Source organism: Pteropus medius, unplaced genomic scaffold, assembly GCF_902729225.1.
Source record: "Pteropus medius unplaced genomic scaffold, Ma_sr-lr_union100, whole genome shotgun sequence".
Taxonomy (NCBI): Eukaryota; Metazoa; Chordata; class Mammalia; order Chiroptera; family Pteropodidae; genus Pteropus; species Pteropus medius.
In genome coordinates this window covers 6263947-6289025 of record NW_024348242.1, presented here as the reverse complement: position 1 = coordinate 6289025, position 25079 = coordinate 6263947, and the positions used below count along the sequence as shown (strand labels likewise).

The window sequence follows — 25079 nt, the reverse complement described above, 5'->3', positions numbered from 1 at the left end:
TCCCACTGACCCAGGGGGCCCTGTGCTCTCACTGGGGGGCCTGTGGGCTGCGAATCTGCCTGGAGGGACTGAAGGCGGCAACTGGAACCAGCCCGTCCTGTCTCTAGGCCTGCCTTTCCCTCCTGCCTTCACCTAGAAACTGCCCCACACCCTGCTACCACTCCCTGTGTGCTATGGGGCAGAGGCCAGGGTAACCCTTCCAGAGCTTTCCAAGGTACTGGGGCTGCACCCTGTTCTGCCATGTCCTCACAACCATCCTGAGTGAGGCCTGTCACCATTCATACCCTCGAGACCCCAGCAGAAGGACTGGTTGAACCCTCACTAAGCTCCAGGTGCCCATGCCACAGTGGGAACAAAACAGACACAGCCCCTGACCTCAAAAGCTTCCGCTGTACCAGGGGAGGTGGGCCCCCAGCGGGAAGGAGAGTCGGACCAGCAGGCGGAGCAGGGAAGGGCTGACCTCGGCTACGTCAGCAGCAAGGCTGGGCCTCCCAGGCGCCGGGCTGGCCTTTGCAAAGGCCCTGAAGTGGGGAAGCACATGGACACTCAAGGAGACTGACAGGACTTGTGCCCCACAGTGAAGAGATAAGCACAACTAAAGTGGCCACAGTAGACCCAATGGGGTCTTGGCCGGGGAAATTGGTTTGGGCTTATTCTAAGGTGGGGTATGGAAGTGGCCGCTGAGTGTGCAGACCTGGCGGTCATCTTGAATCCTTTGATAGAAGCAGGCTTATTTGTGGGGCCAGACGCGGCTCTGCACGCTGCCTCCACGGGGAGCTGTGGGGGAAGACGGCCTCTAACTCGCACCCAAGCAGCGAAGGGCCTGGCATGGAGGGCCCCGTGGCATGGGCAGGCCGGGTCCTTACAATGGCCTTGTTCCATCCACTGTGCCCTGCCTGGCCACCAAAGGAACCTTTATCCTCGAGCAAAAGCCTCGAGGACAGACCACCCAGCATCCGGAACCCCACAGGCCACAGAGCCCCTGGCAGTCTTCCCTCTCCTGAGGCTTTTGGGCCCTCTTCTACAAAGAGCAACAGCGGGACAGGAAATAGGACATAGTGTATGGCTGGAGAGCTAGGTCCACGTCACACATCTCTGCCATAGCATCCATGCCCTTAAGGTGACATGTTGGTGGCCTGGGGCCTGTTTCTGGAGGTGGTTAGACAAGCTCTAGCTTCACTACTTACTACCTTTGGTGTCTTGTGCATGGCACTAAATGCAGCCTCGGTTTACACGGGGACAAGTAAGCAGACCCTGCTGACCCCCCCCCACCCCCTCCAGGAGTATGGGGTTTGGATGGAGGTGGTCTTGGATGAAAACCTGGAGGCTCAGAGCAAATTCCAGGTCCCATTCATGGACAGCTGAGTGCCCCCGGCCCAGAGCCCCAATGGATGCTGTCTAGAAGAATGAATTAACGAACAAATGGATGAAACGCCATTATGGAAAAAGCTTACTCAAGTCTTAACTGGTATCAAAACACCAACTTGGAAAAAAAAAAAAAATGTCCTGTTTTGCTCCAAAAAGGGTTATAGTCAGGTTACGGGAATACTCAAACTCGGAGGGAGGGGGAGACAACTGTTAGAACATAGACCAGAGTTGCACCTGCCACAAATCTGTCCCAGCTTCCTGGCAGCTGGTGCCAAGAGGACTTCCGGGAGGAGGCAGCTCTTGTGCAGATGAGAAGGACTAGAGCAGAGGATCCTGGGGGACCCCTGTGTTCCCCAGACTGGCCACCCAGTGTCCTGCTCAGAAACCTCTCTGGGGCCTGTGCAGCCACCACAGCAACATCCCCGTCCTGGGGTTTGAGAATTAAGACGGCCCTGGCCTTGAGTCACAGCTCTGCTTGTGTAAGGTGTGGTAACTACGCCACTGCCGTCCCGTGAGGATTTAGCAGTCTAGCGCGTACAAAGGCTCTCACAGGTCTGGGAAGGTCCCGAGGGCAACGGCACGGTGGGGCTGGGCCTTAGGAACCTGCTCTGGAGGACAGTTCCCTCCTTGAGGAAGCTGTTCCCTGTCCTCCACCTGCCCGCTGCAGTCAGCTCTCTCGTCGTCTCCCGACCATGCACTCAAGGAGGCCGCCCTGCTCCCTTTCCACCTTTGTGTCTTTGGCAGGGCACAGAATCGGTGGCTATGAATGTTTGCCGAACACTCTCCGAAGGGAAGCCAGACGGAAAGGCGTTGGAGGCTAAGGGAATAGCGAGCCAGTGCCCAGAGGCCAGAAAGTACAGCCACGTCCACAGAGGTCAGCTGTGGCCAGAAGTGACAGGCTCTGCACACCACCTTCAGTGAGCACCATCTGTGCCTGGGCCACCCACCAGTGGCTTCTGGACTGCTGAATTCATTCATAGGCTGGGTGGGACCAACGAAGTAAGAACGTCAGTTGAGTAAAGGACAATCCTGGGTGTCAAGTACAGTGATACTCTGGTGAGAAAACTCTAACTGCCCTGCGCCATCTGTGTCTGAAGACCAACAGTGGGGAGCCTCTCGTGACCCCCCCAACAGCCCTTGAGGCTGGTGTTTTATCGCTGCTTCACGAATGACACAAGGCTAAGAAAACCTGGGGGACAGGACAGAATGCATCACAACCAACTGGCTTGGAGCTTCTGGAAATGAACTGAGCACGGGCCCCAGGCGGACATGAAGGGAGTGCTGGGCAGGGAGGCCGCGCCCACCCCTCTTCCACCCTCCCTCAGGTACCAGGGAGCAGCAGGGGAGTGGAAGGCACAGTCCATCCTATGGAGGCAGAACGGTGGATGCTGGGGCAGAGGGGGTGCTTACCGGGGACCTCCCTAGTCAGGAGGAGTTGGAAAACAAGGTGACATCCTGAACCTCCTGCAGTGGGCAGCATCAAAACCAAGCTGCTGTACATCAGTCCTACTCCCAGATGTACCCAGATCCAGCTACTTCCCATCCCCTGCCTCTGCTCAGAACCCACCTGCGGGCCCCATGTAGCCAAGGGTACATGCACAAGTCCCACCAGGGCCCACAGCAGCCCGTACAGCCTCGTCCTTGTTACTACCTCAACCTCGTCTACTGTCCCTCTCTCTCACCCTGCTCCAGACACACCAGCCTCTGCTGCTCCTTAAATGCACCAAGCAGCTCCACCCCAGGGCCTTTGCACCGCTGTTCCCTCTGCCAGGCAGTCCCTCCACATCTGCCCGGATCTGACTCTTCTCAGATCCAAGTCTCAGCTGAAGTGTCACCACCTCAGGAAGGTCCTCCCTGACCAGTGTCTAAATACAGTCACCATCACACAACCCTCTACTCCATTCACTGCATTTATCAGCCTGTGACATGGCTCTGTAGGGATGTGGTCTTGTTCCCGTGGCATACCCAGCACTGGGCACAGTGCCCGGTTCCTACCACAGGTATCACAGGCCTTTTGTTTGCCACATTCCGTGAGTGCTGGGGACCAGTGGGGCACAGGGTGCAGCCCCACTGCAGACTCTTCACCCTAGGGAGAGGCACAGCGGCATGGTAGGGATGCTCCAGGGAGGGTGGTCAGGGCAAGGATGGAAGATAGAGATGGGAATGTGGCTGGGCCTCCCAGGGCTCCAGCTGGCCAGGGGAGAAGATGGGGAAGAGAAAGCTCTTGACCCCATAACCACACTGCCTCCAACTCCAAGTTACAGATGGAGGAATGGAGGCCCTGAGAGGCAAAGTCACTTGTCCTGGCCACAAAGGGCGCAGCCGAGTAGAGCTGGGGCTTGGACCCTGCCCGCCTCCGGGCCCATGCTCTCCGGCTGCAGGTCTTGGCAGAGGAAATCTCCCCTCCTCCAGGGAGCCTTCTCTGGTCACGTCGTGGTTAGTGCGATTCCTGTGCCTCTCCCTCGGTCAGGGGCTTATCAGGCCCGGCCATAATTTCCTGATGATGCAGCTGCCCCGCCATCTGACTGGGAGTTCCTCGGGAGGTGGGGACAGGGCACCAAGCCTCGTTTCCAGCTGAGGCCCAGCACCAGGTTCGGGCCAGAGGAGGTCCTCAAGGAGGGTTTGTGGGATGGATGGGTGATTAGCCAGGTGGGTGCGAGGGACCCAGCCCTCAGGTGTCTGGGGAGCAGAGGCGGACAGGAGCGGCAAGTTCTCTCAGCCCCTTGTTCCCCAGCTCCTCTGGGGCAAACTGCAGGCCATGGACCGGTTCCAGGGACTGAACAAATGTTGGAACTACAGGCCACAGGCCACTTCCTTCCTCTGCCCCCAACCAGGGCCCCAAACCCCCACCCCCACAGGCCCTTCAAATGCCTGCTTCAGCCACTTTTTTCTGTGTGACCCTGAGCAAATCACTTCTCTGCTTTTGTTTCCTCATATGTAAAATGGAGGTGATAAGGGACGCACCCTCTAGGGCTTCTGTGAATGAACCTGCCTGTCGCCCAGATGTCCCCATTCCCTATGGGCCAGATCACCCCTTGGTCTGCCTCCTGTTCCCACACTGAAGCAAGAAGCGGGTGAGAAACTTCCAGAAAGGCCACATGGATCAAGTCAGCTTCTCCCTTTCCTTGGCAAACAAGAGCCCCTCAGTGCCAGAGACAGGGAGACAGGCCCCCAAATATAACCACCCTGCACAGAGATAGGGTCCCCATCAGCTCACCTCCCTCACATCCTGAATGATCCCAGTGTGGGGTTGGGGGCCTGACCTCCCCTCCCTCCTGCACCCTCCAAGGCCAGGGAGGAGGGGGGATAGTAATTATCCAGAGATGCTGGGACAGATGGGCTGGGGGCTAACCTAAAGCCCCGCCTGCAAGGAGTTCCCCCTCAAGCCTGTAAGAGTCCCCCCATGTCAGACAGCCTGACTCGCAGCGGCAATCACAAAGCCCCCTATCAGAGACCACCCCTCACACACAGAATCACAAGGACACAAAGCCCCTCTCAGATGCTGGAGCAACCTCCACCCCACAAGAGACAAACACCCAGAGACCCCCATACAGAGACAGCTCCCAACACACAGAACCAGCCTGGGACCAACCCCCAGCAGCTACTGGGCCCCCTCCTGAGATTGCAGGTGCCCAAGTCTGGGTGAGGCAGCTATGAGGCTGGGCACAAGGGGGAGGGGAGGGACCATGGCTTAAGACTCCTGGAAGTCCCACACTCCCTGTACCCCCTCGTGGGCGTGACTGAACAGGTGAGCCACGAAGCTAAGCACCCACCAGCACCACCAGCTGATTTTGCCTACCCCTCAGAAGGACAAGTCCAGGCTGTACCCCGGCCCCACCTGGGGGGGCATGTCTTGGGACAGGGCCTTGAGGACAGGAATGGAGGAAGCCAGCACCCTGCCCAGGCCACCCGCTGACTCCTCCGGGCTTTCTCCCCTCTCTGCACCTTCACCCGAGCCATGCCTGCCACGCGGGCCGCCATCCCGCTGAAACCTTTGGCTCTCAGGGTGACAAATTGGAACAAACGACTGTCCAGGTCCTGGAGCTGACTGCTGTGAAGAGTGAGCATCCCGGGCTGCTCGCACCCAGCCTCAGATCCCTGCTGTCCTGTGCCCCAACCCTCCCTGAGGGCAGAAGCCTCTCTGGAAGAGCTCGGCCAACAGGCCCCCGGGCCGACCAGGGGTCTGCAGCAGGGGCGGGCCCAGCCACACTCCAAACTCGCTGCCAGCTGCAAACCACCTGCCACCAGCTCATACCTTGAGCGACCACATCCTGCTCCTCAGTCCTCTCCAGGTACCCCCAACCCGCATCCTCCCACCCCACATGGCCACAGAGCCCCAAAGCAAAAGTGCCGTGTCCTACTGAGCCCACACCTTTACCCAGGCTATGCCTTCCTCTCCTAGTGCCACTCCCGGCCACCTCAAACCCAGAGACACTCCAGGCCATGAGGGCCAGGCCGTGGTCAGCACCCAGGAGGAGAAGCTATGACCCTGAGAGGCCACGTCACGTGTCCAGGCCTCCGAGCTGGGAGGGGATGTGCCCAGCGTCAAGCCTGGCACTGCCCCAGGCCTTCCCGCCACACAGGAGTGGACTCTGTGGACTTGGGGAAGCCACCCCCCAGGAGAGCAGATGAGTCCACTGGAGTCTGTGGTCGATCAACACAGTGAGTGTCACAGGGCCAGGGGTGCCCAAGCTGGCCAGCCCCTGGGGCCTTGGAAGGGGTGCCTGCCTCCCAGCCCCATTGCGGGGCCAGACCAGGTTGGGGAACCCCCTCCACCCAGCAACGGAGTCTGGCTCCACACCTGGGGAGGAGGGTGGAAAAAGTTGTGGTTAAAAACAACAAATAACCTCGGTCACCAGCCTCGGTGGGGGGCAGGGGATACACCGGAGGGGAGGGGGGCTCATCACCACCAAGATCCCCCAAAGCCAGGGACGTGGCCGCAGGCCGCCTTCGAAGAATGATGATTCAGAAGGAGAGGTGAAAGTGAAGGCCTCGGGCTCGAGGGGCTGCAGGAAGGCCAGGACGGCTCAGAGGCGGCTGAGCTGACAGAGACCAGGCCAAGAGCCAGACGCCGGCCAGGTCACAGCTGCAGCCACCACACCGGCGCCTTCCACCCTTCAGAGCTCAATCTGGCATGACCTGTCATTACTATTATCTTTAGCCCACATTTAGTGAGCGTTCACGATGTGATATGCCTTGACACACAGCATTTCAGATATCAAGAAACAACAGGAAATCACACCAGCCACAAAGAATAAAAGCCAGCTGGATTAAATAATTAAAAGCATAAAATAAAACCTAAGTCATTATCTAGTCCCAAGCCTTTCTAAGTAGAAAAAGCAAAGAACAAAATCATAAAGGAAAAATTACTGTATTTTACTGTCCAGACTTAACCTCCCTAAGCCAAGAAGCTCAGGATCACAACTGAAAGTAAACTGGCAAACCAGCGAAATATTTGCAACATGTGACAGAGCTAACGTCCATGTACAGAGCTCTTGGAAATCGACAAGAAAAAGGCAGTGCAGGAGACAAGCACCCAAAGTAAATGGCCTGCAAGTCGCCAAAAATGCAAATGACCAAGAGTCTAAGATAAACAGTCAAAATCTGTAGGGACAGAAAGTCGATGAGCGGTTGCCAGGGGCTGGGGTTTGGGGACAGGAAGTGGGACTGACTGCTAATAGGTACAGGGCTGCTTTCTAGGGTGATGGAAATGTGGAATCAGAGTGGTGGTTGCATACGCAGTGAATATATAAGTAATTATATTTATCTTATCTAATAAAACCAAGGAACTGTACTTTACCATGGTGAATTGTATGTTATGTGAATTATATCTCAATTAAAAAAAAAAATGTTCCACTCATAATCAGAAAGGACAAGATAACCGCTTTTTACCTATAAGTTGGCAAAGGTCTTTAAAATAACACCCAGGGCTGGCACTACTGGTGATATGACAAGTGGGCATGACCTTTCTGGAAGGCTACTTGAAAAGGAGGCATCAGCGGTGTCAGAGGTGGATACCTGGCACATCCTCAGCCGTCAGGGAAATTAAAACCCCGTGAGAGTCCCCTTCACATCTGCCCGGATGACTCGAATCGGAAAGGCAGAAGGTAACAGTGGTTGGTGAGAAGGCGGAGAACCTGGACCCCTCATATATGGCTGGCGAGAGTATAAGATGCTATTGAGCTTTGGAAGTTTGGTTCTTCGAGTGTTAAACACAGTTACCACATAACCTGGCAATTCCACCTGCCACAGACCCGAGAGGAATGAAAACACACGTCCCCACACAAACTTGTACAGGCATACCTCGTTTTCCTGCACTTCACTCGATGACATGTCACAGATGTCGCATTTTTTACTTTACAAACTGAAGGCAAGACCCTTCTCCAGCACAAAAGATTACGATTCACTCTACTGAGGTGGTCTGGAACCAAACAAACCTGCTGTCCCCGGGGTGGCCTGAAACCAGTGTTCATGGCAACGCCACTCATAACAGCCAAAACATGGAAACCCAACGACTATCCGAAGATGAACAGATAAATGAAATGTGAACCCTGAAATCATTACGCTGTCAAAGAAGACACAAAAGATCACATGTTGTCTGATTCCATTTATGTGAAGAGAACAGGCAAAGGGGAGAGGGGGGGAGATTAATGGTTGCCTGCGGGGGAGGGGAGGAAAACAACGGGGAGTGAAGGCCAATAGTTTCTTTTGAGATGATGAACATGTTCTAAAATTAGCCCCGGTGTTTGTTGCACAACGCTGTAAATATACGAAAAACTACTGCACACTTCAACGGGTTCATCGCGCAGTATGTAGAGCTTTGCGAGGGAGCCGTGCGTGCAGCACTGGAGGCACCCACAAAGCCTGTGACCAGCACTTCCCTTTCTAGGAGTTTAGCCCAAGGAAATCATCAGAGATGGGCACTGAGATTGGAGTACCAGATGTGTGTCACATGGTTCTCCATTTGAACAAAAAAGATAGAGATGATTGAAATAGGAGTCTAGATGATAGGTAAATATATGATGGCTGGTGTGAGGAACTTCACAGCCAGTATTTTTTTTTTTTTAAAAGACATTCTTGAAAAATATTTGAGAAAACAGAAAGATGGTCAAGACGTGTAAGTGCCAAAAAGCAGGCAGATGAACGTCAGGCCCACTGGGGCCGGGGTGTTCGTCCAGAAGTTCCTGCCTGTGCTTCCAGCATCTGAGCAAGTGTCTGGCACACAAGAGGGACTCCAGGGGTAATCTGCCTGAGCGAGTGAGAGCTGAAGGAACTGCAATCTGGGGGGAAAGTTAAAGAAATACAAGAAAGAACGAGAACAAAGACATCTGCCAAGATGGAAATGCTGGTTCTCTCTGGGTAGTTTGTGGGTGGCTTTCCAGTGACTTTTCTATAGTTACTGCCATGAGCTTTATTCACTGAAAAGACAAAACCAGACACATTAGGAACTCGAACCTGGAGGCCCTCAGTAAGTTTCCTAGATTACACAAAGATCTGAGATGAGACGAAGCAGGGCCTCTAGTTTCAGAAGGTTCCCTGCCGAGAGGTTTTTCTCTCGGCTGCTACTGGAGATTTCTAGCACTCCACCTCGCTGCCGTCGGGATTCAGGCTGAACCTGCGACAGGAGGGTCTCAGGCATCCGCCACCCAGGGTCTCCCACGTCCACCGTCACCTACAGGTTCCAGGGGCCGAAGGTCCCAGGCCTGAGGAAAATAGTGGCCTCCTCCCCAGTTCAGAGAGGAGATAGGCAAAGGGGGTATGGGGCCCCAAAAAGGAAGCTGAGGTGGCCCCTCCTGCCTTGGGGGAGGAAGCTCCCCACCACCACCGTCACCACGAGGGCCGGCGGCCTGGAGCGCGAGGACGTCCTCTCGTGCACCGGCTCCCTTCCATCCACAAAGGAGTGGGTGGGGGTTTCCAGCGGCGCCGCCCAGCTTGCAGGCCGTCAGCTGGTGCCCAGTCCGGGCTCTGTGCGGGCCAGCCAGGTGGCTGCCCATCCCAGGGAGGGCGGCCAGGGACCCACCTCTGGGATCTGGCCATTTCCCATGCAGGAAGCCCCTTCTTCTACCCCTCGGGATGGAGATACATCGTGTCAGGTCCTCCCTGAGCCTGGTTTTGGCTCGTAATCACTCATCAAGGCAAGTACGGACATCCCACTTTATAGAATGGGAAACTGAGGCTCAGGCCAAGATCTCAGCCAGGCCTCTCCCTGGCCATCAAGCCCATGGCCCAGACTTCACAGTGATGGCCTCGTCCCAACACCAGTCTCCCAAACAAACAAAACAGAAGACCAACTTCCAATATGCTGGTGACAGCAAACAGGCCTGTGGAGCAGGCGGGGGCATAGAAACAGGCCCCCGGGGTGACAGTAATCAACGAACACCGCTCCCCGTCCTCCGGCTGCTGGAATCAGGGCACTTTCTAGTGTGTGGATTCACAGAATTTGAGCTGAGAGGAAGCACGCCGATACCATCTGCCCGCGGTTTGGGCATGGCTGGGGGTTTCTTCTAAGAGACAAAGCACTTTTCAAAAAACGATGATACAGGGAACCCCAATGAGGGGCAGGAGGGGTGGCTGTGTATGCGGTTGGGGACCCCATAGGAGCTCTGCCCAGCAGCACCCCTTCCTCCTACCCTGCCCCGGAGGCCCAGACTAAGCCCCCTGGTTGTCCATTTCACAGGTCAGAAGGGGCAGGGACCCGCCTGGGTCACAGAGCAGCCAGGGCAACGATGGAACTCCACCGTCACCTTGAGAGCGTTCTGCTCCCGGTCCCCAGGGGGAGGGTGGAGTTGGGGAGCTGCTGGCCTCTCAGCTCCCGTCCCCCCACTGGGGCATCGGGCTCTGTCCGCCCGTGAAGAGCCGCCGGGCTGACGGTGGCGGGTGGCTGGTTTCTCTGCCTGTCTTGGAGCCTGAACACAATCCTCCTGGCCTTAGCGGGCCCACAGCTGTCACCTCCCAGCTGTGTGGCCTTGGGCAAGTCCCTCCACTCTGTGCCTCAGTTTCCTCATCTGTGGGCTAGCTTCACCACTGTCCCCACCTCGGTGTGTGGTGATTCCATGGGATTTGTCAAACGTGGTCGGTGCCTGTCATGTCAAAACAACTAATGGAAGCGAGGAGCGTGAGGTGGCTCAGCCCGCTGAGGCCCCGGGGCGCGGGGCAGGTGGGCGGGCGCAGGCCTTCAGCCTTTCCACTGGGGACGCCCGAGGCGCAGAGGCGGCCCCCCCAGGTCTGCCGAGCCCGAGCGGCTGCCCCTCCCGCCGGCCGCTTCCTGCCCAGCCCTCCTCCTCCTCACACTCCTGCCTCCGAGAGGAAACCGCCAGGCCTCCGGCGGACGTCCCTTTCTTTCTGCTTCCTCTTTCCCACACTCGGCACATGGCTCCAGCCTCGGGCCCCACGGGCCCCACGCAGCAACTTCTGCCTCCCTCCCTCCCTCCCGCGGAGAGGAGGGGCAGGGCAGCGCCCGCCCTGCAGGACCGCGGTGAGCGCGAGGGGGCTGATTCGGCAAAGCCCGCGGGCGACACCAGCGCGCTGGCCGCCGGCTTTCGCAAGCACCCACGGGCCATGTGCACGCCCGGAGGCCGGGTGCTCCCGGGCAGGCCCCCGGCACATGGGCGGACGCGGGGGCCCGAGGCCCGGGATGCCCCTTGTAACGAGCCCGGTCCCCCAGGGTGTCTCCCCCGCTGGACTATGTGCTCTGAGGGTGGAGACAGGTGGCCTGGTTCCTGGACGCCCGGGAATGTATCCCGCCTGGACGCGGGGCCCGAGGTGCCCCCCACCCGCCCGGTCAGCTCGCACTGAATCTGCCGCCACCTCCAGGGGCCACCACCCCACAGGCGGGCGCTGCGACCATTATCATTTTACAGATGAGGAAAACTGAGGCCCAAGAAAATCAAGTCACATGACTGCCCCGAGGACCAGCTGCCCCCAATCAGGCCACTTCCTCCTGGGGGTACCGGAGGCCTGTGGTGGGGGGGGTGTGGGTCTCAGGGCTGTGGGCAGAGTCCCCTGAGGGGTCCCCCACCTCCTTCCTCTGCCTCTCCTCTGGGCTGGGCAGCAGAGTCCAAGGGCAGGACGCCCTGGGTGAGGAAGGAACAGGCCAGCTCCCTCTGTGCCTCAGTGTCCCCATCTGTAAAATGATGGCACTGGACAAGATGGATACGAGGAGCCTTTCCTGGTCCGAGAACCCAAAACACATGTAAGGCCACTGGTTAAAGGCCGCCACCACCACCACCGATGGTAAGTCTTTCTAAAGACTTACTAAGCACAGGTGCAGCCCGGCTGCCTGCGTTCCAGTCCATCTTGGCCACGCAAGAGCTGTGTGGCCTTGGACAAGTCACCTACCCTCTCGGCATCAATTTCCCCATCTGTGAAATAGGGGTAACCATAGCACCTCCTTCATGGGGCTGCTATGAGGATTAAGTGAAGCCATACAAGTCAAGTACCTAGAATATAATAAGTGCCAAATGAATGTTGGCTAAAAAGGTATTTTTCAACAGTAGCCAGAATTCCATCGTCACCCCTATACAGATGAGAGAAAGTGAGGTTCAGCCCCCAGACCCAGCACATATGACAAGGCTTTGAGACCATCTCAGCCAACCCGGAGGCCTGGGCATATGGGGAAACTAAGGCCCAAAACAACAAAGGGCTGGCCCGAAGGCCATGGCCAGCCAGTTATGCTCCATTTGAAAACAGACCCCAGCTCCAGCTCCCAGGGTGGCCCTGCCCCAAGGCCAGCCACCCTCGGTCCAGTGGCTGTTCCTCTCATCTCTTCCCATCCCTGGGACCCCCACTGCCTCCTCCTGCAGAGCCCGGGTGGAGCCCCAGCTGAGACCTGCTCCCAGTGATGCTGGCCGAGCTCTGCCAGAGCCACCAATTTTATAAGAAAAACCAGAAATCTAGATTCTTATGTGAAATCTCTCCATTTTGTCTTTTGAAACATGGGCAACGAATTCAACTTTCTTATTTTTCTTTGAACTGCCAAGTGAGGTAGCGCATGTCAGGCCTGGCCCGGAGGGAGCTGGCACTCTACACCCTCTAACTTGAGGGAGCCGGTTCGGTAGTGTGTGGCTGGGGGCTGGAGGGTGGGGATCCCCTGGGGTCAGGGGGATCGGAGGAGGGGGTGGTGCCACAGATGGAGTGGACATGGCAACCAGAGGGTCTTCTAGAAGCAGAACCGTGCCACTCCCCTACAGCCAGCCTGACCCCGGGAGACCCAGGGGATGCCTCCAGCCCACGCCCACTGCTGGGCTCCAGCAAGTGCCTCGGCCCCTCTGGGCCTGAGTCCTCCAGGGGCTCCACTGCTCTTAGGGTAAAATCTAAAACCCTCACTGTGCCCCAGGCCCCAGCTAACCCAGCCCCATCACTTTTTCCACTTCATTCCTCCTCGCTCCCTTCGCTCCAGCCCTGGCCGACTGGCTGGTCTTCAGAGACTCCTGGTTCATGCCCACCCCAGGGCCTTTGCACCCGCCATGTCCTCAGCCTGGGACTCCCTTACCCAGATCTCAGGATCCCCTCTCATGTCAGAGCTTGCCTCTTGCTAAGGGGCTCTCAGTGACCACCCCCGAGGGAAAGCGATCGCCAGTCTCCCCGAGGGCCAGCGCACAGGCAGGGAGGGTTTGCCCCACCTCTCGACCACCTGCAGGGGCATGCCACTGAAGCCAGAGAGTGCTGTGACTTCTCTACCTATCTTCAGACCTTGGAAAATAGCCACAGATGTCTCCCCCCACGACACACTGCGGCAGCCTGGCTGTGGCCTCCGCTTACACACCCCCAGTAACGAGGAGCTCCCTCCCTCCACAGCCCTCACAATGACCCTACTTTACAGATGAGTAGACTGAGGCTCCGAGTGGGGAGGTGACTGGCCCAGGGTCACACAGCTGCTCAGAGGCGGAGCTGGGTCCGACCCGCAAGCTGTCAGAAGCTGATGGAACCGCTGTCAGGCCAGACACTGTGGAAGAGCTGGGAGCAGCCCCACCAGGGCTGCTAGCTTTGTGGGCAACACCCCAGGTCACAGAGCAACCACTCAGCCTATGGCAGGACCCCAGGTGGCCTGTGCAGAGCGATGAGCCCCAGGGACCCAGCTGCTTCTCCAGGGCCAGACGACCACTGCTAATCCCTAAGGACTCTGGCTGGGGCCCGCCCTCAGGGCCCCTGAAGAATGGGAGCCTTGAAGGTGCCGCCCCGCTGGACACTGAGGGCCCAGACCAGCACTGGAAATAAATCTGTGTTCTCAGTCCCAAAGTCATTACCATAGCAGCCATGTGACAACAAGGAGGGCTGGTAACACTGAGCGCTTCCCTGTGCCAGGCGCTCAGCAGATGTGTTCTCCCAGCTAGTACAACAGCCCCACGAGGCAGCAGCTATGAATAGGCCCGTTGTACAGAGGAGGAAACTGAGGCTCAGAGAGGTGACGTCACTGGCCTAAGGCCTCAGAGCTGGGAAAGAACTAATTCATTATTCCAACTTGGGTCCATCTGACTCCTGACACCTGGTTTTCCAAGTCAGTTTCTTTTAAGCAGAAGTTGTTTTTTAAAGTGAAATTTTATAGGGAACCCCACACTATCATGCAGATAACACACGCTTTTGGGCCATTATTTACCTTTCATGGCGTCACAGCCTCGAGACTTTAGAAATGAGGAGAAAACAATTTTATCTGCCCTTGCATTTTTCTAACAGCTTCTGTTGTTTGGAATAAAATGCTAACTCCTCACGGGAACCTCTGCTGCACATACTGCCCTCACCCCGTGCCCTCTTCCCTGTGCTCCCAACACGCTAGTCTCTTCTGCTATTCTTTCTCCAAAACACAAAATGCTTTCCCATCTCAGGGTGGTTGCCCACGCTGTTCCCTCTGCCTGGCACTCCCAGGGATTCTTTACTCAGGATTAAGATCCTGGTCCAAAAGTCACCTTCTCAAGACCATGAAGCAGAATCAGAAAGTGAGGTGCTGACATGAGGAGAGACACACAGGCCAGTGGAACAAGCTAAGAGTGGCGCCCGCCCTGTGCCACACGCGAAAACGCATTTGAGATGGGTCTTGGTCCAAAGGGGAAAGCCCAAACAGTAAAGCTTCCGGAAGGAAAGACAAGAACGAGCTTCATGACCCTGGGTAGGCAAAGATTTCTTAAACGGGGCACGAAAAGCACTAACCCATAAAGGCAGGCAGTGGATACACTGGACTTCATTAAAATTAAGAACTTTGGCCCATTAGAGAAGGTAAAAGGCAACCAGCACACACAGCAGGGGAGATGATATTTACAATACACAGGAAGTGTATCCAGAATATATAAACTCTTACAAATCAATAAGTTAGACAACTCGATAAAAACAAGCACTTTCCAAGAGTCCATTCCAATAGCCAATAAACATAAGAAAAGGTGCTTAACCTCATGAGTCATCAGAGAAAAGCAAATTAAAGCCACGGTGAGCTACTGAGTACACATCCACTGGGCTGAAGTCAAAACTCTTACTGCCAGTGGGGAGGCTAAGTCGGCAGCTACTTGGAAAAGTGTAAGTTCCTTACACAGTTAAACTTGCACTTGCCATGTGTGACCTAGCGAGCCCACTTCCGGGGATCTACCTGACAGCGCTGAGCATGAGTCCAGAGAGCTCCGTGCAGGTTTCCTAATAGCGCTATTCATAAAAGCCCCAGAGTGGCAACGACTCAAGTATCTGTCAGCGAGCGAACGAATAAACTAAGCGGCACATCCACACAAAGGGAGACGTGCAGCGACGAGCCTGCAGCACACACGGGAACACAGACGGGTCTCTGAAATATGCCGGGCGGAAGGAGCTGCAGATAAAAGGTGGCTTGCCCTGTGACCCCATTTCCATGAAGTTCAAGAACACAGACATGTAACCCATGGGGGCAGGAGTCGGTAAGTGGTTCTGGACATGGAAGAAAGTTTTCCTTATGGTGTCCCCTGGAGCACTACTAGGTGTGTACACACACACGGCACACGGTCACACACACACACACACAAGGAAACACGGAATGTGTGCTCATGACACTGCGATGATGAAGCTGAAGAGATGGTTATTTCACACAAGAGGATTCTCTGACAACACCCCATCCCAACCACCAAGTTAGGGTGCCTCAGTGATCCTCAGAGAGGCCCATGGCGTTCCCTGTAGAACCCGGTATGTAATTTATAATTCTATGCTCATTTGTAGGTTTCTGCCTGCGACAGCCCCCACCACTATGCCAGTTCCCCCGGCACCTAGCATGTGCCTGGTACATAGTAAGTGCTCAGTAAATATCTGTTGAACGGGTGCATGAACACCTGTCAGGCTCCTCCACGCCCAGACTGCTACCCGGGAGCTGGGATCACATGCGCTTTGCTCGTCTCTAGAGCAAGACCATAGTGCTTAATAGGATGGCAGCGAAAGGAGCTAAATGAAAGCTGCACACTCCCGTCACTGTGGTACACCTGAGCCAGAGATGCAGCAGGGGTGTGGAGCACAGTGCCCCATCGGCCCCAACCGCACAGCCAGAATTAAGCTGGTTGCAAAGGGCAAAGACAAAACTTAAAACTTGTAAGAAGACATCCACAAAGCACGGGAGGTGCGAAGGAATTCTACAGTTTTGAACCTCTTAGAAAAACTCCGATTTGTCATGGTTAGTCTGGGTTTTCAAAGACCTTGGACCCACCTGCCACAGCCCACGTGACACCCACATATGGTGTCCCTGGACATTCTACAAAATCCCTGACGGGCGCTCCTCAAAACTGTCCAGATCATCAAAAGCAAGGAAAGCCTGAACAACGGTCACAGCCAAGAGGCACCTAAGGGGACGTGACAACTGAATTTAATATTGGTATCCTGGAACAGAAAAGGGACATTCGGAAAAAAAGCTAGAAAATCCAAAGAAACCTCAAAGTTTAGTTAACGGTAATGACCAATGTGGGTCATTACAATGTGGGTTCCTAGCTATGACAAAGGTACACAGTAACGCAAGGCGACATTAGGCAAAGCTGAGTGCGGCCTATAAGGGAACCTGCACTATCTTTGCAACTTTTCTGTAAATGAAATGATTCTCAAAGAAAATGTTCATTTTAAAAAAGGTATACTTCCCTCTGGACACTTAGGAGCCACCTGCTGGAAAAGAAAGGCCCCACCCCGCGCCGTCACCACCCACACCCGTGGCCGTGCGCGACAAAGCGACGCGGCGACGCAGCGACGCAGCGAGCAGCCCGCGCCACAGCGCTTACCTTGGGCGGGTCGAAGAGCTCCAGCACGCGGTCCGCGCCACCGTCGGGGCCCCGGGCGCGCCGCAGGGCCAGCCGCCCGCGCTGCCAGCGCGCCCCGCTGTCCATGGAGGCCTCGTCGGCCAGGCTATAGCGCAGCGCCGCCTCCTTGAGGGCCTCGGGCGGCGGCTCCCGGGCCAGGCTCCAGGGCAGGCGCTTCCTGGCCAGACCAGGCTTGGCCCGGGCCTCCCCCGCGGCCCCGGCGGCCGGCAGCTCCCCGGCCGAGCGGCGGCGGATGATGTGCCGGAGGCTGTGGCGCAGGTGCTGCTGCAGGGTGCAGGGCGCAGGCGGCCGTGGCGGGGCCAGCTCCTCCGAGCTGCGGGCCTTGGGCAGGTTGGGGGCGGCGGGGCTCGGGCCGGGCTCGGCTGGGGGCGCCTCGGCCTTGGCCGGGGGCCCGCGGCCCGCCTCCCGGTAGTCGCGCGCCGGCGGCCCGGGTGTGCGGCCCTGGCGCACCTCGCGGCAGAAGTAGAGCTGGAAGAGGTCGGTGAACTGCAGCGACACCAGCTCGGCGCGCAGCGGCGCGTGCTGTGGGTGCTCGCGGACGAAGAGCCAGTACTGCCGGGCCAGCTCCCGGGCCGTGGCCACCGCGTGCAGCTCGCAGAACTCGCTCCAGCCCCGCGGGGACGGCGTCGCGGACGAGGCGGCGGAGGGCGTGGAAGAGGCCGAGGGAGGCTGCAGGGCGGGCCCGTTCATGGCGGAGACCGAGGTGGAGAAGCCAGGCTGAAACACACGGTGGGAGTGGGCAACAAGGAGTGAGCGGACAGGTGGGCAGTGACCCCTTCACACCACCACCAAGGACCTGGCATTCACCAGGCACCACGTCAAAAATCGAACATTATTCACAACACCTAATGCTGGTGAAGATGCAGCAAAATGGGCACTTCCCTACCATGTTGCTGCGGATCGTTAAGGGGTACGTATTTTTTGGAGAGCAATTTGACAGGATCAACTTCAGACCCAGTAATTACACTTTTAAGTATTCAAGAGAAATACTTGCTCACATGCGCAGAGAGACATATACAGAAGGAGTCCATTAGACATTTCCTGCCCCGGCATTTATAATAGGGAAAAAGTACCTACAATGGCTCAACAAGAATTTTAACTTCCACGGCTGAAAGTCTTTTTGAAAGAAAAGGTTTATTAGGCTATTGCTAGAGAGAGTAAAAGAAGACGATGGGTCTTGGGGCATGGAGTCTAAACCACCAGCAATGTGGCTAGGCAGGAAAGACCAACGTGTCGCTTGTCCTGGAGGCTTGCAAGCGTTTTTATATATCCAGCGGGTGGTATAAGCCTTTCTGAAAGGATTTACATGAGCTACAAAGGGAATGGGAGAAGCTGAAGTGGGGCCAGTTCTGGGATAGGCGCAGACCCCACAAGGAAGAAGTGTCTGCTCCTGTGGATTAGCTGTGGGCAGCAGATTAGAAACTTCATATGTAAATCAGAAGCGGAGGCTCCTGGGGTTCGATAATCACAAAAACAGCCACCTGGAAATTCATGCTAAATTCCAACAGATACGCAGGAGTGTGAGCAGACTTTTGTGAGAGCTGGCCCACAGCTATTAATGGGCTAACTGTTCTGTCCCTCTCACTCTCCAGCCACTGTAATTTTAATTTAGAACATCTCAGAATTTTTTTCTTGTCAAAATCTAAATGCCCATCAGTCAGAGGCTGGTGAAATCAACTGTGGTGCACCCCCAGGCTGGAATATTCTGCAGCATTGAGGAAGGACGAAGATCTTTGCCTTCACCTCGGGGAGATCTCCAAGGCACACCATGAAGCAAAAAAGCAGACCACAGGCCACTGTGATCCTATTTACACAAATGCACGCAAAACTAACTACCAATTTTTATGGATACATAAATGTATGTAAGTGGTGGACAAGAAAGGTATGGCTGGAGCAAGCCCATCCAGAAGCAGTGGATGGGCTCTGGGGAGGAACCAGAGCTGGGATGCAGGGGGTGGGGGAGACGCAAACAGGGAAGACCGTTACTACTTGTCCCTGGAAAATATGGCTAAGAACATGAAGCCTGGAGCCTTGGTTCCACTTACTAGTTGTGAGACCTAGGTGACTTACTTGATTTCTTCCTTGGTTTCCCCATCTGCAAAATGGGGATCGTGACCATACCTAGCTCATAGGAGTGTTAGGAGGGTTATCTGAGTGAAAGTAAAGGCCTTAGGAACTAGGAAAAGCTTAATAATGGTTGGCTGCTGTTATTATTTAAATGTTACAATGAGAGTGTCTTGTTGGTGTCAGTAAAAATAAATATAAAACAACAAATAAAAAGGGATAAATTAACAAGACTCACAAGAGGCACAAAGATATTTCCTGCCCTGATGGGGGAGCGTCAGGACAGGCAGGCCCTAGCCCACCACCTCAGTTCAGGCTCCCTTCTCTGTGGCCTCTGCAGGTCCTTCCTCAGGCACCACACCAGCCAAAGGGCAGAAGCCCCCCACCCTCTGCTGTCCACGGTGCTGAACCGTGGAGCTCTCTAGCTACCACCAGTACTGTCCGTCCTTCCAACTAAGCCTGGCTGGGCCTGACCGCCCCACCCGCCCACAGGGACAAATAATCATGGCTGCTCATTCACCTCCCCGTCAATGTTACTGAGGGCCTACTGTGTGCCCGGCAATGTGCTAGGCCCGAGGAATACGACGGTAAACGAGACAGAAATCTCTGCTCTCCTGGGACTACATTATACTTACATGCGCACGCACACGCACACACACACGCGCACACACACACTGACCTCTGACACTTGACTGGACCCTCTGAACCCCAGTTTCCTCGTCCGTCAAACAGGGTGCAGCATGTTATCTCCCTCGTAAGATGGTTGTAAGGATCTTAACCTAGAAATTGGAGTTCTTTCTGCCACCCCCCACTTCATGGGCACCTTCTTTTCATGAGACCTGTCCTGCTGGGCAGACCTGCAAGGAAGCAGCAAGGGCAGTGAGGGCTGCCCCTACCACCTCTAAGCCACAGTGGTGACCCCGCAGCGGATCGAAGCAGGACACCCCAGACAGCACAGGTAGATGCTCTTGCAGCACATGGGAGGGTGCTGTGCACACAGTCGACACTTGTGTACATCATAGGTTCCTTGGCACCTACACATAATAGGCACTTTGCACATAGTAGGTAGTCAATTAAAGCTGCTGGGCAGAAGGAAGGGAGAAGGGCCTCATGTGCCCTTGACCACCACACTCAGCCAAGAATACAAACTCTGTTGCTGAAGCGGGGAGGGGAGTTACCTGCATGTGTGGGTGACCTTGTCCTTGGTCAACCCCACAGCCACCCCACACCCATGCCTTGACACAGGAGAGGCAGGCACCGTGTTCACAGGCTGGGGGAACCAGAGAACGCAGATTCCAGGCCCAAGCTCCTGCCCCACCTACGAGAACCCGTGTGATCTGCCCCCACTCGTGCCAGCTGCCTCTGGGTGACTGCATTCGTGTTCCCTCTGCCCCGCCTACTCTGTCAGCTTCCAACCTCACATGAGAGAAACCTTCCCTGAGCTCACGAACCAAGGTGCTTCCTAAACTTATCCTTCAGCACACTGGTCACATGCTAGCATTCAATAGCTATGATTAGTTAGTGCCTATCTCTCCACCAGACAGGTATGTAACACAAGGCCAGCAGCTCCCTGCTCCATCCTCAGTTCCTAGCATACAGCGGGAGCTCAATAAATGCCTGTTGAATGAATGATTGAATGAATGCAAGAGGTCAGCTGCATTTGCAACCTCTGGCTCCTGTGGCAGATACGTGGTGGCCAGCACCCACTAACAAGCCAACCCACCTCCGTGGGCCTCTGTCCAGGCCTGTCCCTTTGCCTGGAACACCTGTCCCTGTCCACCCCTGCATGTCAGTCTTGAATTGAAGTCCAGCTGCTGGGCCAAACCCTGGCTGGAGCCTTTTGGAACAGCCGTGCCCACTTGAAGCGCCCTCACTGCCAAGGCAACGGCCGGCAGCCACCCTCACCATGGCCCCCACTCCAACTTCTCTATACGAAGACTGACATGTACTGAGCACTTGCTATACACGACATTTTTTAACTACTTTTGCAAAACATTAACTACCCCAAGCTTCATGACGGCACTCGGACGTAGGGCCAGTACTGCTCCCATTCTACTGATGGAGAAGCTGAAGCACTGACAGGTCCCAGAGCTGGCAATGAAACGAAGTCCCCACGCAGGAGATGCCCCAAAATGCCGGACCGGCGCCTGAATGCACAGTGCGAGGAAGGCTCGCTTCCCAGTGAGTGTTCAGTGAAGGAATGAGTGTAAAAGTCTCATTTGGGTCCCCGCCCCAAACCCACCAGGTGGTCAGGAAACCGGCCACAGGGTGAAAATGAAAAAAACAGAAATAACAGTGCCACTAGCTCATGCTATGTGCCCTATTCAGCGGCAAATGCTCTGCATTTATTCGCTTGTTTATTCCCCACTGGGTGGCGGTGGGGGGCGGCAGCACTATGATCATTTTATAGATGAGGTGTGGGAGGAGTGGCCTGCCTGGGGTCAAAGGGCCAGTGAGGGCGGAGCTGGGATTAGAACCCAGCTTGCTCTGCTGGCAAGTGCTCAATAAACGTGAGCGATGCCGCCCACCATCCACCTCTGTCCACCCTCCTCCACCCAGATGCGTGGCCCAGCAGGCTGAGAGGCCCCCTCATTCCTGCCAGCTCCCCAAGGCCTGGCAGAGCAGGCGCTCCAGAAATAGTTGGATATATCAGTGAACTCCTGGGGCTTAGACAGGCTGCCCAGCGGCACACCCAGGGAGTCACGCTCCTGACACCCGCAGACAGAAGGCAGTGGAGCCGCAAGAAACCCGAGCCCCTCCCCAATGACCTCTCCACAGAGGAGCTACCAACCAAACCTGAGGCTGCTTCTCGCTGGGTGATGAAGAGGAGCGTGCCTCCCTAAGCCTCAGTGTCCCCATCTGTAAAATAGGCTGATGTTCTTTTGGCGTTAATAGTAATAAATTAGGAGCCTTCTAAGAACTAATGTCTATGAGGTGCTTGGCTCGGGCTCAAGAAATGAGTAGCTGTTGCCATTTTATTACTATTATTATTAGAAAAGAGGACTGCCAGCTCCAGAGAAGGTCAGGTCTGCCACGGCAGGAGCCTGGCCTAGTGGGCCCGGCCAGGGGCACCATGGGAACCCAAACAAAAGGCCTCAGGGGAGAGGGGCTGATCAGGCAGCCGAGCAGGAAATGGCCAGTCTGCGCACTCCGCCGTGGCCCGCACTGGGGAGGGGACATGCCGGGAGGTTTCCTGGCCATGTGGGCAGCCAGGCCACAGGAAGGTGGTCCCTGCCTTGGGCCAGGTGGTAGCAGTTTATTGAGCACTTAACTATGTGTCAGGCACACACAAAAAAGAGCAATTGACCAACCTTGGGATCAGGGCTGAAAAGCTCTTGGCATTTAATAATTATAAATCACATGGGGGTTCCCGGAAGCCCCCAGGCTGAGGCTGGCAGGAGTAGGGGGATCTTTGGGGCACTTCTGTACTCCCACTGGAGCATCTGGGAGCCTGGGCTGCCAGAGGGATAAACAGCCCTCTACACAGAGGAGGCTGCAAATCCAAGGGTCCCCTCTACCTGTTCAGCCTGGCCTTCTGGGCAGGAAGTTACTAGTTGTGGGGGAGGGCTCCAAGATACCCCCAAATCCCACAGCAGGGCGAGAGGCAAAGAGGTTAGATGTGGAGCAGGAAGACTTCATCCTGGCGCCCCACTCCCAAATCCCCAAAGCAAACACGTGGAGATGGAGGCAGCTACCTCCATGCCCATCCTAACACCAGGGTGGGGGGATCTGTTTCCTAGGACCCCGAGTTCAGAACTATGTCAACCAGAGTGCGTGCTAAGGGGGACCTGGAGAAGGCCCTGAAGCCTTAGCCCATGCCCTAGGGGTCCCTCGTTCAAACATATTCATTAAACAGCTGAGACTCCCGGCTCACAGCTGTGGGGCCCACTCTAACCCATGACCCCAGAGACAGGGACTCTCAGACTTTCCTCCACCCAATCATCCTGGGTAATGTCATCTCGGGAAGCTAATATTTCCCTTTTAATTATCAGGCCCAGGTGCAGGGAAAACTTTTACCCACCTGTGGGAATTCGACCTGCCAAGGCTTCAGGAGCATATTTTAAACTGTTGTAAATGAAGTTAAAATGAGCCAGTCAAGAACCTCCACCCTCCCCCAGGTCCACAGCACCCCTGCCTCCAGATCACAGATGTTCTGGCAGGAAGACTCACACCTTCAGAGACACCTCCTCCAAGGAGGCCTCTGGGTTGACTCTCAGCCACAGGGAGCATGTCTTTCCCACCCACAGTACCAGCTTCTCTAGGAACCCAGACCCCCTGCCCAAGGAGGCCCAGAGAGTTGGGGGGATTCCAACACACACTGGAAGATGGCCCGCTGCCATTTCATATCATTCAAGCTGGCAAAACTGGAAAAGCCCCTAGGAAGTAAGGAGCAAAAGGGAGACTGAGAGGTGTGGTCTGCCCTAGACCCTTGGGCAGCAAGCAGTGCCCTGATGCACCCCCTCTTGGGTCACCTAGTGCTTGGGGACATTTATCAGGCCAGCACAGTCTGCCAGACAGGAAATGTCCTCTAGCGTCCTCCGTCCCCACCCCCAGCCTGACACCCCGGCCCCAGCTAGGCTTGGGAAGGTAGGGAAAGCCAGGAACCATTCCCAAGAATAGGCAGCACACTCCAAACCCCACCCCCTTCCCTCCGAGCATGTGACTGCATTTAACTGCCCCTGGGTTGAGAGAGAAGAGTGAGACCCAACAAGGAGAACCACTCCAGTGAGCTCCCACCCCGCCCTCAGTGGTGCTGCTTTGGGGGCTTCAGGAGGGGTGTGCTCAAGCCCACCCACTCCTGTGCCTCTGCCCACACTCATCATCCTCTCTGGACTCCTCCTGTGAGATGACACCAGAGTGCCAGCTCTCGAAGGACAAATTCCGTGCCAAAGACCCGCTGGTGTCCACTTCCCCTGATCGCATTTTCAGTCCCCACCCCCCACAGCCGCCAAAAGCCAGCCCTCCCCCCACCCCGCCTTAGGCGCCCTGTGAGTCAGCTCCCGGTGAGCAGGGCACAGACTTCCTCCCTCCCAGGCCTCCCTGGGGACACATGGGGCAGCAGCAGGCTCCCCCTGGCCAGCCAGGGTGGGGGCCCACATCCGGGCAGGCCCCCAGGGGCTCCAGGCCTGGCTCCTGAGGAAGCCTGCAGCCCATCCCCCATCACCGACCCCTGACGGGGTGGCGTGGGAGGAAAAAATCTTCCAGCCATCTGCTCCGATGCCGGGTTTCCGGCCTGGGAGGGGCTGGGGGATGCCAGAAGGACCTGCTCTCCTGGGGAAGTGCCCCTTGCCCCTGCTGGGAGGAAAGACACTGGGCTGCTCAGCCCAGTGATGGCCAGTGGGACTCTAGAGCCTAGACCAAGGAATAATGGTCACCCAGGCACCAGGGCCCAAGCAAGTGGGTGTCCAGCTGTGGCCTTTGGACCTGCCTAGTCCCCTAGGGACCTCAGGCCCCCGGAAGCCAGGAAGCTGGGGCGCAGGGCTCCTGGGTCCAATTAGGCCTGACTCAGCGAGTGACCCCAGCTGAGTCACTTCCCCTGGGCGGCCTGCCCGCCTCAGTTTCCTCAGGGAGGACAGGAGCTGGGAACTGGGTCTGCCTGGGAAAGAGGAACTTGCATTACACCTCCAGACTCTTTGAGGCAGGCTTCTGAGGTCGGCAGGATGGAAGCAGCTTCCTGCCCCGCCCAGCCAAAGTGCTGGACACTAGGGGGTCCCCAAGGACGGTTTTCCCAGGAAACCTGGCAATTAAGTGCCAGGCCCCTCTGGGGCATTAAATAGGAGTAGCACTCACGCTTATTGAGCACTGACTGTATGCCAGGCACTGTGCATGCCTCTTCTCAAAACAACCTTATCTGTAGTCATTTGTACTCCCATATCATAAATGAGACCTGTGACTCAGAGAGGTTAAGGGACAAACCCAAGGTATGTAACACAGCTATAGCAATTATACCCAACATTCTGTGCCAGGATCATACACTTCGAATATGAGCTTACATTCGGCTCCTATACCCTGGAGAGAATGGGATTCTTGGCCCCCAATGGGCAGGTTAGACCCAGAATAGTCAAGTAACTTGCCCAAGGCCTCACAGCGAGAAGCTGGCGGAGCCATTTGCTCTCAGGGACAAGTGAGAACTTAATAAGAAAGGCCTCTCATTTAATAGTGCCAATTATTACTCTCATCAGGTGCCAGGCCCAGCACTAAGTGCCTTATGTGCCCTGTCTCCACCACTCAAAATGTGTGGGATGGGCCCTAGAACAGGCAGCAGGAGGTCCCTCCAAGTGCCTTAAGCCCAGACCCTTTGCTGCCCTTGAAAAGGTTCCAGGAGGTAGAGAGTGTCCTGGGGTAGCACAGCTGAACCGACATCTAAGTAGCCCCATGGGCTGAACTACTTGAGGGCTACCCAGC

General features: G+C 56.0%; 1 protein-coding gene across 2 annotated transcripts in view; it reads right to left on the bottom strand.

The window, feature by feature from the left end:
• Positions 1-25079, bottom strand: part of SH2B3 (SH2B adaptor protein 3) — a 42298-nt gene that overhangs the window by 8270 nt on the left and 8949 nt on the right. For both annotated transcript variants that reach the window (XM_039879466.1, XM_039879465.1), the window contains exon 2: positions 16572-17327. In XM_039879466.1, coding sequence (XP_039735400.1) covers positions 16572-17300 — 729 coding nt within the window. In that variant the 5' untranslated portion in view covers positions 17301-17327. The remainder of the gene's footprint in view (positions 1-16571; positions 17328-25079) is intronic.